The sequence below is a fragment of the Maylandia zebra genome, linkage group LG22 (assembly GCF_041146795.1).
Source record: "Maylandia zebra isolate NMK-2024a linkage group LG22, Mzebra_GT3a, whole genome shotgun sequence".
Taxonomy (NCBI): domain Eukaryota; kingdom Metazoa; phylum Chordata; class Actinopteri; order Cichliformes; family Cichlidae; genus Maylandia; species Maylandia zebra.
In genome coordinates this window covers 33604556-33617602 of record NC_135187.1, presented here as the reverse complement: position 1 = coordinate 33617602, position 13047 = coordinate 33604556, and the positions used below count along the sequence as shown (strand labels likewise).

General features: G+C 41.8%; 1 protein-coding gene across 1 annotated transcript; it reads right to left on the bottom strand.

Annotated features, from left to right (window-relative positions):
• Positions 1 to 504: 504 nt before the first annotated feature.
• LOC143414695 (uncharacterized) lies at positions 505 to 2274 on the bottom strand. Its single transcript, XM_076879528.1, has 2 exons — positions 2027 to 2274; positions 505 to 1535 (listed from the first exon to the last, which is right to left on the bottom strand). Exons 1-2 carry the CDS (start codon positions 2259 to 2261, stop codon positions 505 to 507), a joined length of 1266 nt encoding a protein of 421 aa, XP_076735643.1. The 5' UTR covers positions 2262 to 2274.
• Between the last annotated feature and the right edge of the window lie 10773 nt (positions 2275 to 13047).

The following is a 13047-nucleotide window of genomic DNA, read 5'->3' as shown; positions in this document are numbered from 1 at the left end:
GACAACATAATGACATTTTGAATATTGTTATGACCTGATGGTAGTCATTATGAGTTCTGGCTATTGTATTTGCTCTGACGTAGCATTAGAGCACAAATTGTCATTTAATTTTATTGTACATTTAATTGTGTCATTTAAGTGTTGTGTAACACTACACAATGATTAAATGCTATTGAGGCAGCATAATAATACATTGGTGGTTTATTTACAAGATTAGACTTTTAAACAAATAAACAAAATAGATTGCAATCCATCTCACAGTATAATATTGTACAAACTGCCAGCACAATATGACAGTTGGAGAAAAATATTTCATTTGAAAACATTTACAGACTAATCAGGAGTCAGGACTTAGGTACTACTATTACTCTACCCTGTTCTACTTATCACCAGAGCCAAGCAGCAGATACTGGACACTACTCTTCCTCTCCACCCCCTTCTGTGAGCCGTGACAGTGACAAGACATTTAATTTTTTTTAACTGATTGATTACCACCCACCCCCCTTACTCCAGTGGGACAACAGACTCGGAGAGATTTGATAAGGCACAACAAATTACCCCAATCTTGTCGATCAATGCATGTGTCTCACCTGGCTTTGTGGACATGTTCTCTATTGGCATAGCCCTGCTCTGCAGAATTTGATATTTCCTCCTGACTAAACCTATGACTCGCTCAACATGGATACGCAAATTGGCTATTTTCCTTGTCTCTGCCACTTCATAGGCTGACAGCTGTTTTCTCCCTTTAGTGAATGCCGGTGTCTGTAGTGAAGCACAGTAAAACCCCACATTATCGCCAATATTGAACCCACGATCTGCAAGGACAATATCTCCAGGTAACAAGTTCTTTAGGAGGCCACTCTCTATTGTGATCTGCTTATCGCTAACTCTCCCTCCCCAGGCAGAAGATATGTAAGTGACGTAGCCTTGGGGGGCAACACCAATCAAAAATTTTACAGTGTGATGGTGCTTGTAGTTGGACCAAGTTTGAGCTTGTGCAAGAAGATTAGATGGTCTCTCAATAAAGACTTCAAAGCAATCAACAATCACAGCCACTTTACATCCAAATGCCTGTCTGAAACTCAGTGGCATCGTAGCTTGAAGAACATGTCGCTCTGGCCACTCAATTAGGAACTCTAACCTTTTATGAAGTATGTCAATTACTTTATGCCAAACTCTAGAAGCAGTGGACAGAGAAATATTGAACCTGAAAGCTAAATCTTTCAGGGGCAGATTTAGTCTCAGCCTCAGCAAAACTAGTATGAATTGTTCAAATTTGGACAACAAAGACATAGGTCCCGAGGTGATATAGGGCTCGCACAGTTCAAAAATCTGAATTAAAACTAAGAAGTTGGGGAGCCCTGTGTAGAACTTTGTCTTGTCTTCATTTTTTTCAAAAGCCTCCTGGCTGAACTGTGTGTCCAGAGCCTTGCTCCGAAGATCAACCAGCTCTGCTGTGTTCTGTCTCAAAACATCCTCCATCTTCTCGATGTCATCCATCGTCAGCTCTGTCTGGCATCCAGCATCCGCACAGCCTGCAATATAACAGTGGGGGAGCATAATCAGCATAATAGAGGCAACCTCAATTTTTACTCATTTTCACTGTAGGAGTTTTTTAGTGGGCTATTAGAATCTGGTGTAATGTGTTTAATTCACTATGTTAATTTAATGTAATTTTTTTTTTAATCAACAAAAAAACATGTTGCATCTAAACAAAAAATATATTTATATGTTTCTCACCACAGAAACCTTACATTACGGATATCTTTACTTATCTGTGAAAGGAGACTGTCTGGAATCTGGCAATATAAGAACCATAGCAGTGTACAAAAACCTGTGGTGTGTGCCTGACGGTAATAAGTGCCACTTTTTCTTTTTTTCTGAATAAAATGGTGTGGATTTACTCTGTGATTAAACAATCACAAACATGTAATATGTAACTTGGACCATAATCATTACAGATAATGGCATCTTTTTCTCTTTGACATGATTCTTGTTTGTTTTACATCTCAGCACAATATCTTACCTGGATAAGTGAATGTCTCATTCACACTGAAGTCTTCTGGTTGTGGATTCTCAGCTGGAAGCTGCAGTTCGGGGTTCTCCACTGTCACTAGGCTCAAATCCGGGCTCTCAGCCGTCTGTTGCATATCCAAAATCGCCTCTGCACATCGATGCTGTTCTGCCTTAAGCTTCATTCTTTTCTCTCGTTTGAGAACTGATTCCAATCTGGGTTTTCGTTCGTAGCCGAGATTGACCATCGGAGCCCAGTCCTCCGACTCTTCGTCATCCAAAGCACTTGGGCAGCCTATAGTCCCAATCAAGTCAATATTAGACTACTAACTTAAAAGCACTAAGTAAACAAGAATTTAACGACAACCTAATGCTAATAAGTTCGTTTGCAAACATAACATTACCTCTGACGAAGTGGTCGCTGCAGACACGGGCATTGGCAGACTCTGCTCCTACCGACTGTAAACGTAAATTTAATTATGTCGCAGCCGGTCGCAGCAGATGGCCGCCCCTCCCTGAGCCTGGTTCTGCCGGAGGTTTCTTCCTGTTAACCCTTGTGCTCCCCTTCGGGGCAGCTCCGGACCCCGGGGGTCCCAGAGTACCCCTGGGTCGCATTTCACAGGCCACGCATCAGGGTTGGCTCCTGCGCCCCGTACACCCACGTTTCCCTCCCTGAATGCCACTCCCGTTTCAATTTTTCTCCTAGTTTCAGGCAGGCTCTATCACGTTCGTCCATGGGAGGCCGCTGTTAAATGCCTCTCACTTCATACTCCATTATTCAAAGTTGTTAAGAATACATCACACGAGGTTAGGTTTGCAGGGGACATCTGTTTTCCGGCAATGGAGTAAGGTGTGTCGGCCAGTAGCACCTGCCTAACTTTTTTTTAAATTTTACTCTCTGAGCCCCATTTTGCTGTTCGATACGAATTTTTTGGGTCATTTAAGTGTCACACTGGAAGGATGTTCAAGGGAAGGAGACAAACCGAGAAAAACCTTACTGGCGAGAGCTGTGCTAACGCTGGCGCAGCAGACGATGCTAGTGCAGCCCTGAACCCGGCGCTTGTCGCCCTGCTCGAACAGCACAGAACAGCCATAGCCGCAGATTTTAAGACTACATCGGATGTGATTAACGGTAAGTTGGACAAGATTCAAGCGGAAGTTGCAAATCAAGAACTACGTATTGGTGAGCTTGAATCAAACGCAGTTGATGTTGTTCAGCATTTAGCAGCACTCGAAGCTAAGTATGATTCACTACAGGAGGAAAACAAACTTTTCAAAACTAAACTTTCTGACCTGGAGAGTAGAAGCAGAAGGCAGAACATTCGTCTGGTGGGTTTGCCGGAATCGGTGGAGCCGGGTCCTTGGCCAACTGAGTTCTTTTCCCGGCTGCTGGTGGAGGTCTTCGGCGCACAAACTTTGCCATCCCCCCGGAGCTTGACAGAGCCCACCGTAGCCTTATGCCCAAACCGGGCCCTGATGGAAGTCATTATCCGCTTCCACCGCTTCCAGATTAAGGAGCTGCTGATGAGGGAAGCACGGAGACGCCGAGGGATGTTGGAGTACTGCGGACATAAACTCCAGTTTTATGAGGATTACAACGCCGACGTCCAGAAGCAGCGAGCCCAGTATAAGGATGTTATGGCCGAGTTATACTGGAGAGGCCTTTGTCCTTCCCTTCTCTTCCCCGCCAGGCTCCGCGTTACTCTTTCAGATGGGAAAATCCGGCGATTGGAGTCAGTTGAGGAGGCCTCTCGCTTCATTCAAACCATGGAAGAAAACCGAAGCTCTCCATCCTGAGTTGGACATTGTAGCCGGTTAGAGCACTCACCCTAATTTGCAACTATAATGGGTCGGACTAGCCTAAGTGGTGTCCTCGTTGTGACTGACATTATACAGCCGTGCTGTTGGCATAGCAATATATTCTTTGCTGTCCATTTTAAGGTAAAACTGGTTTGTTGTTTGGTTGATTTGTTTTTTGTTCTTTCTTCTTTCTCTTCTTCCTGGCCTGAAAACTGAGTCTCTGGCTCGAGTTTAGGGGCTACTGTTCAAGGGTGCAGGTATGATGCTAGTGGTACGGGGAGTTCTTGACTAATATGGGAAGAAAGCAGGGGCTTACGCGGTTGCTTTTTAATGCAACCTGCTGGGGGATATTGGTGGGTGGTATTGTTTTAGGGGTTTTTTTTACACAGTGATATGTTATTGTATTGCATTTTCTTTCTGGGGTGGGGTTGGTTGTCATGGTTTTTTTTTTGTTTGTTTTGTTTTGGTCCCCTCCCTTCCCTCCTTGGGCAACTCTGTACATAAAAATGTGGGACTTCCTTGATGAGTGGTAATCTTACCTTTTTTAGCTGGAATGTGAGGGGGTTGAACCACCCAATAAAGCGAAAGAGAGTCTTATCACGTCTGAAGCAATTTAAGCCCGGGGTAGTTTTTTTGCAAGAGACTCACTTGCAGGATTCAGATCACTCACGCTTGGCAAAATGTTGGTCAGGACAGATGTTTCACTCTAATTTTAAAGCAAAGGCTAGGGGTACAGCTATTCTTATCGATCGGAACATCCCATTTGTTCCATCTAATCTTGTGTCAAACAAAAACGGACGATTTATAATAGTGTCTGGCAAACTCTGCGACAGGTCTGTGACTTTGGCTAATCTTTATGCACCCAATTTTGATGATATGCAATTTTTTCAACGCCTGTTTTAAGGCTCTGAAGGCATTTCTGAGAGGAGAAATCATCTCAGTGGCAGCATTTAAAAGACAGTGTGCACAGCGGGAACAGAAGCTTATTTCAGACCAGATTTTAAACATCGACAGGCAGTACGCTCAGTCACCATCACCGGCGCTATACAAAGAACGCTTAAGTTTACAAACCAAACACAATCTACTTTCCACTCGACAAGTGGAAGGATGTCTGATTAGGAGCAAGAGCGATTTTTACGAACACGGTGGAAAGACCGGTAAGCTTTTGGCCACCCAACTGCGTGGTATTAGGGCTAAACAAATTATAACTGGCTTGAAGGCAGACGATGGAGTGGTGACTAGGGATCAGAAGGCTTATATACATCAGAATCTACTGTTAATGTAAAAGATTTACATGGTTTCTTTGACTCCATTGATATGCCCTCGCTTTCCCCAGAGCTCAGACAGACTCTGGAAGCCCCTATCTCAAAGCCGGAAATTCAGGCGGCAATAGCATCTATGAAATCTGGGAAATCTCCAGGCCCTGATGGATTTTCTGCAGACTTTTATAAAAAAAATTCTCGGACGATTTGGCCCCTTTCCTTTGCGAAGTTTTTACAGAGTCGCTAGACTCTGGGGCACTTCCTTCATCATGCTACCAGGCCTGTATCACAGTGTTACTTAAGAAGGGCAAGGACCCGACTGACTGTCTTCCTATAGACCTATATCTCTGTTAAACATGGATGTTAAAATTCTGTCTAAGCTGCTGGCGCACAGGCTGGAAAAAATTCTTCCTGCTATAATATCTCCCGACCAAACTGGCTTTATAAAAAATCGGCACGCCTTCTTTAACATATGGCGACTTTTTAATATTATCTATGCCCCCAGCCATGTTGTGCCTGAATGCCTTATTGCTATGGACTCGGAAAAAGCATTTGATAGGGTGGAGTGGGAATATTTGTTTTTTACTTTAGAAAGGTTTGGAATGGGCCCCTTATTTTGCTCATGGATCAAACTTCTTTACGCAAGCCCCACAGCTTCAGTGGTAACTAACTGTCGCTACTCTGACCATTTTAGGCTCCACCATGGAGCGACACAGGGCTGCCCTTTAAGCCCTTTGCTTTTTGCCCTTGCAATTGAGCCATTAGCGATTGCAGTCCATGGTAGCAGGCACATAAAGGGCATATGGAGGGGGGGGGGGATTGAGCATAGAGTTTCACTGTATGCCGATGACCTTCTTCTATTTCTTTCCAACCCGCTTACCTCCTTACCCGCTGTACTTAATATACTGAATGCTTTTAGTCACCTCTCTGGACACAAAATTAATATAAATAAGAGTGAACTGTTTTTGATTAACGAGAGTGCTTGAAATCTGGATTTGGTAAATGTTCCCTTTAAAATAGTCACAGATCACTTTGATTACCTTGGGATATATGTCACAAAGCAATTTCATTGTTTGTTTAAAAGAATCTCCTCCCCATGCTGGAACAGTGCAAGCAAATGCTGTCCAGATGGTCCCCATTATCCTTATCTTTAATAGGTAGGATTAACTCGGTGAAAATGATGCTACTTCCAAAATTCTTATATGTTTTTCAATGCCTCCCTATCCTGATTCCAAAATCATTTTTTTAAATCTCTAGACTCACTAATCACTTCATTTATTTGGAATGGTAAACCTCCCAAATTGAAGAAATCTATTCTTCAAAGGCCCAAGCCGGTTGGAGGTTTAGGCCTCCCTAATTTCCAGTACTATTATTGGGCCACCAATATCAGGTGTTTGTTGTATTGGAGACACTACCATCTCGAACCGTCACCACCAGTTTGGGTTGCCATGGAGTCATATTCAAGTGGGAAAATTTCTCTACTTGCGACTTTAGGTTCATCACTCCCTTTTGGCATTGCCTCTACCCAGTAACAATAGAGTTGTCCAGCAATCTCTTAGAATCTGGTCTCAGTTTAGGAAGAGTCTGGGTCTCCGGGCTTTCTCACTTCAAAGCCCAGTTGCAGCAAACCACCTATTTGTTCCCTCAATGACAGATAATGCTTTTCATATCTGGCATAAAAAGGGCCTAAAATCCTTTGCAGACTTATATGAAGATGGACAATTTGTAAGTTTCTCTCAAATATCCACCAAATTTGGCATAGCTGCAACTCAGTTTTTTCGGTTCTTACAGGCCAGACACTATATGCAGAGTGTGACAGCAGAATTCCCCCAAATGCCTCCACACAATCCAGTAGATGATTTTTTAATGGTAAACCCAACCTCAAGGGGCATAATATCAGCCTTGTACAGCTCAATTTCCAATTTACAAGGCTCTTCAGTAGCTGCTATTAAATCTAAATGGGAAAAGGACCTTACCTTTCATATTACGGATGAACTGTGGGACTCTATCCTTGGCCAGGTTCACAATATATCAATGTGTGCTCGACATACACTTATCCAATTTAAGATTCATCGGGGGCATTGGTCCAGGGATAGACTGGCACACATATACCCAGGGGTGGACCCAGCCTGTATAAGGTGTGGGGGTGCTCCTGGTACATTGTTTCATATGTACTGGTCCTGCCCTTCTTTGTCCACCTTTTGGAAATCTGTTTTCCATACCATGTCTGAAGTCCTGCTGCATCAAATTGAACCAGAGCCACTCTGTGGTATGTTTGGTCCGGTCCAGAATCTGAATCTGTCCAACTCTAGACTCAGAACATGAAACTTTTCATTATTGTTGGCCAGGCGAGCTATACTGCTTAAGTGGAAAGACTCTTCTCCCCGCTCACACACACAATGGCTAAAAGATATAATGTCTTGTATGGATTTAGAAAAAATTTGATATACAGTTCGTGGGTCAAAAATAAATTTTATAAACTGTGGTCTTCCTTTCTGGACTTCTTTGAAAGGCCCACAACTACTGTTACTGAGTAGTCCAAGGAACCCCCCCCCCCCCCCCCCCCGTCTTGTTTTTTTTTCTTTTCTTTTATGAGTCTGTTTGTTGTTTTTTGCTTTTGTTTGTTTTTTTCTGTTTGTTTTTTGGTTTGTTTTTTGGTTTAGTTGGGCAGCAGGCTGCCAATTATTTGTTGTTTTAAGGGTTAGGGTGGGAACAAGATTGAAATTTTGGAATATTCTGAAGCATTTTGTGTTATTGTATACATTGTATTGGAACCTTTGTCTAATAAAAAGACCTTTGAAAGAAGAATACATTACACTAAGTGTGCATTTATGTCTCATAGTGATGCATTGTACATACTAGGAATACACTGCTGCTGCTTAGTGTAGTCTAGACCGCGGTCAGCTCCTCGACTAGATGGATGAGGTCCCAATGATACCGAGATTTTTCATTTTGATCATTTAGAGACAAAAAACCTCCACGAGGGTTGCATATTTTCTGGTTCATGCCCCAAGTCACGCACATATAAAATTATAATAAATAAGATGTAATGTTAATGGAACACCTTTAAAACCCATCAAATGTCAATGAGAAAGAAATCATGCTGGAACAAAAAGATGTCACAGCGTTAGACAGAAATGAAAACGATCATCCTACATCCCAAAAATCAAAGTAAAAAAATTACTATTAAATTTTACTTGATAACTAAATCAAAACTAATGCACGAGGACAAAAACGATGGTTGACTGCATTGACACTTTTATTAGCAAATAAAAAAACAAAAACAATCATTTTCACTTAGTTATTGGATGTGTATATGATCTGTTTTAATAAGTTATTTATTTTCATACTGTAAAATAGCCTAAAAAACATACTAAGCATTCTAACTTTGTATTATTCAGTCAGTCCCATACATGAACATGGACACACACTTGATCTTGTTTTATCTCATGGTTTTTCTGTTTGTTTCTGTTTTTAACGTAGAGATTTGTGATGCTGTGTTTTCTGACCACAGTCCTGTGATGCTTCAAGTTCCTCTTGTCTGTACCTCAGTTAAACCGCGCTGCTGCTCGCCGCTGTCGTATTTTTGACCCACTGCTGAGCAGTTTTTAACAGTTTTTAACCAGAACTGTAAAGTCCCAGAGTTTTTGTGCAGCCAGACTGAGGAACTGAGCTCATGGTTTTATTTCAACTACCAGATTGCTTTGGACACTGTGGCTCCGTTAAGAACCAGGCAGCCTAAAACGAAATCTGACCCCTGGCTGAAGGCTGTCAGACGCAAGTGCTGTCGAGCTGAGTGTGAATGGAAACAAGCTACAAGTGTCATTCCAGATGCTAAAGCCCTGTTGTATGGAACGCCAGGACTGCCATAATGAATTAATTAAATACACCATTAAATAATTAATTAAATGTGGCAATAATTAATTAAAATTGGCAATAATTAATTAAATAAATAGTTATGACACATTTAATTAATTAATTATTGACACATTTAATTAATTATTTATGTATTTCACATTTTAATTAATTATTGACACATTTAATTAATTAATTATTGACACATTTAATTAATTATTTAATGATATATTTATTTATTTCATTTTGGCAGTCCTGGCGCCTGGCTCTCATCATGAAATAATTTTATCTGTCAGCCTCACCCATCACAGCAAGGAGGCGGGGTTAACGCTCTCCCTGTAGCTTGTCTGACATCTGATTGGTTAAACTGTAAAGCAAGTCCACACAGATCGATCCCTGATAATAGATTGATGTCCATCCATCCATCCATTCGCTTCCGCTTATCTTTTTCAGGGTCGCGGGGGGCGCTGGAGCCTATCCCAGCTGTCATAGGGTGAGAGGCGGGGTACGCTCTGGACAGGTCGCCAGTCTGTCACAGAGCCAACACACAGGGACAGACAACCATTCGCACTCACATTCATTCACACATTCACACCTAGTGGCAATTTGGATTATCCAATTAACCTATCCCCACAAGCTGATGATTGATGTACTCCCATTAAATCTCACTCCGATCCTTTAGGTGGTGATATTCATTTTTTAACTTTGCTTGGATGCGCTATGCAGTTGGAAGCAAGAAGTTGCCGCCATAAAAATCAAGACACTTGACAATAGTTGTGTACCTCAATTGATACATTGCACGACGTGTACGAGAAATGTCAAAAAGCTGTCCGGAGCTGCTGAGAGAAGCAGCGAATTTAATTGAAGAAGCTCTGAGGACAAATTCCCCAACTCCGTCAGCTCAGACACAGCAGATACCTGCGGCACCATTACATACACCTGTCCAAAGTAAGTAACGTCAGCCACGTGTTATACTAATTGATGACTTAGCACACAGTTAAATCTTAGCAATTCATATGAGCATCTAAATTTCAGTGGGCGGGGGTTGTGCACCTAGGTTTATGTGTGGTAGTTAGCTAATTATGCTTTGTGTGTGACTCACTTTCGTTGTGTGTGGATGGGGCATGAAACTAGATAGTCAGTAAAACGCCCTTATTTTGCAGCACCATGCCTGGTGCTGATGTGTAGCGTTAGTGACGTTTAAAATGATGCTAAGCTGAAAGTTCAGACTGTTGTAGCTGACTGGTGGTCTGTTCCGCTGGGATATTTTCTTTGTGTTGCAGCCGAGCTAGCAAGGCTCTTTGCTCCGTATAATGGTGGGAGTAGAAGAAATATGATAAGACGGTCAGCACAGAGCCTAGTACCTAGAAGAAGCTACACACATACGTTCTGTTGCTTGGCTGATCACAAGGCTAACAAAGTTCCAAGCATTCAGCTTAAAGCAGACCTCCATGCTGCAGGACTTGGAGAGCAAAAAGTGACATTTTCAGGTAAGTCTGATAGTAGAAATTTACCAGAGCCCAGTTTTGATTGTGGTTCACTGTAGGGTTTTTTTGTTTGTTTTTTGTTTTTATAATTTTTATCGTGAATGTGATAAATATTTGGCCATTTTAATTTAAATTGGACTTAAATTTCAACTGTGTGATTGTTATTTTGTGGCTATTAGATAGTACTGGCTTGTTTTCAAATATGTGGGTGTTTGATTGAATGGAGATTATCTGTTTATTCTTTTAAATACAGGGAATGACAATGATCCCGAGACTGTAAGAACTAAACTGATGGAAGTGTTTCCAAAGCTCCAAGAAGGGGGAGGATTTGAGTTTCTAAAAATTACAGGATCTACTCGTAGTCGAAATCTTGCATTGCTTCAATGTCCCAGCACTGGATATACCATTGCGTATCTGAAAGACCCATCTGCAGTGATTGGGCAGGCTACAATCTACATCCGCCCACTTCAACAGGACTTACACTTTGATTGTGTACATAAATCTATATTGTCATCATTTCACACATAATAATATAAATAAATAGCATTGTGGAATTTACATTTATAAATGGATGTTTTTTATCTTTTAGGAGAGCTCAGGTCATGCCTCTGGTCCACTCATCTCCTGTATTACTTGTCAGAAGGAATTTTCCTTTTCTGAAATAAAAATGCACAGAGACAGCTGTGCTGGTTAAGTACTAACAAAGACATATGTGTACTACATATTCATTTTACATTAGGAAAATGAGAGAGTATGACAATGTCAATTTTGTTAACTTCAAGGACATCCACGCAGGAATCACATAGAGAACGAGAGGGAGGCCATGTTGAAGAAAATGATAGAGAGCCAGCCACAGTCAGTGAAAGTGTGCCAGTTAGGCCTGAAACATCAGAAACCTCAGCTCAAAGTGCAGTAGTAACTGGTACTGAGGAATTTGTTCACAAAGAACCTGACAATGGTTTGTGTAAACACATAGAGCTGCTATAAGTTTGCAAACAACTTACATTCATTCAGTAATAAAATATTACCTTTAATAAAATTACTTTAAAATAAATAGTACTGCATGTAATCAACAATATAATTCATGACTATTAATGTTAAAATACTTTCTTGGGTTCTTAATGTTGTTTGGAAACCCTGAAAGTGATGCTAGGGTAACTGAAACCAGGAATCAAACCTCATTCTGTGCAGAAATGGAATATTTAGAATATTTCTGGTAATATGTATTAGAAGATTGATTGGGTGAATGCGACTGTAGTATAAAGGCCTTTTAGTGTTCGTGGTAAAACACTATATAGGTACTAGGCCATTTGCCTTTTGGTGCTGCACTGAATGACATTTTTCAGGTGTTCTTCATCTTTGACTGTAAAGGAATGCATATCTGCATGTAACATGTTAAGACGGTTTTTTCTATGTGTAATTGTTTCATTTATTTTTGCGGTCTAGATTGGGTGGTGATTAAAGATCCAGCTCATGCTGCCAAAGTTTTCAGAGAAAATCTACTTCGGGAACATGCATCTGGGACACCACTTCAGCTGAGGATGGATGTGAGGGACTCTGAGGAGGACAGAGACCGAGCACTTCTCTCATTCTATAAACAGCAACAAGAATGGGCATGTCCACTTCATTGTACCCTTGATGGTTAGTAATATATATATATATATATATATATATTTTTTTTTTTTTTTTTTTTTAAATTTTATTTATTTATTTTTGGCCTGTCCCGTTTGGCTCTTTTGCCCTCAGAATTGTTGTCTAAAGGCAAAGAAGGATGCCCAACGGATTTACTTTACCAAACTGACCATCCCAGCCTTGCCGTAATGGTCCATTTGATTCACCTTTTATTGTTTATTTTATTTTCACTTACTGAATACGGGACAGACTTGACTGGGGGAAAGAAGAGGAGAAAGAAAGAGGGAAAGAGAAACAGCTGAGAAGAGGGACGGGGGAGAAGGGCAAAAGACAAAAACCAACAGAACGGGCAGAGAAAAAAAAATGCATATATCAATCACCTGGGTCACCTGCTGAGAAAGAAAAAAGAAAGCAAGCAGAAGAGAACAAGAGTAATAGAATAAACAACATCACAATGATATATGGGAATATGACAGTAAATACTAAATGTTAAACATTATTGTGCAGCACATAAGATCAACAGAACACAGTGTGCTTTGAGGTAGGAGCCAAAAAGGGTGTAGTTTGTGGGTGTGATCACCCGTGTGTACACCTGTGAGCATGGACGCGCTTGTTTTTTGTTTTTTAAAAGGTTCCTTCATGTAATGATCTGCTAGAGGGTGTGGGGGGGCCACAGCCCCGTCCTCCAGGGCATGAAGCAGGTGTGGAGGAGATCAAAACTCCAGACATCCAGAGGCCCCCAGAACACAAGAGACCAAGGAAGACCAACAGAGGGGCAGCTGCGCCACTGTCCCGGAAAGAGCTGAGGAGAGTCCCAGATGAGGGCTCACTCAGCAGCCGCGGAGCAGAAGCCAGGGGGAGTTGCAGTGACGCGCCCGTGAGCTCCGCCGGCAGCCAGCTGCGCCTGAGTGACCGAGCCCCAGGCCGAGAGGCCGGGGGCACCCCACCTCCGAAGTGGCCCGAGCGAGCCCCAGGCTCCAGGCCCCGATAAGCGGCCG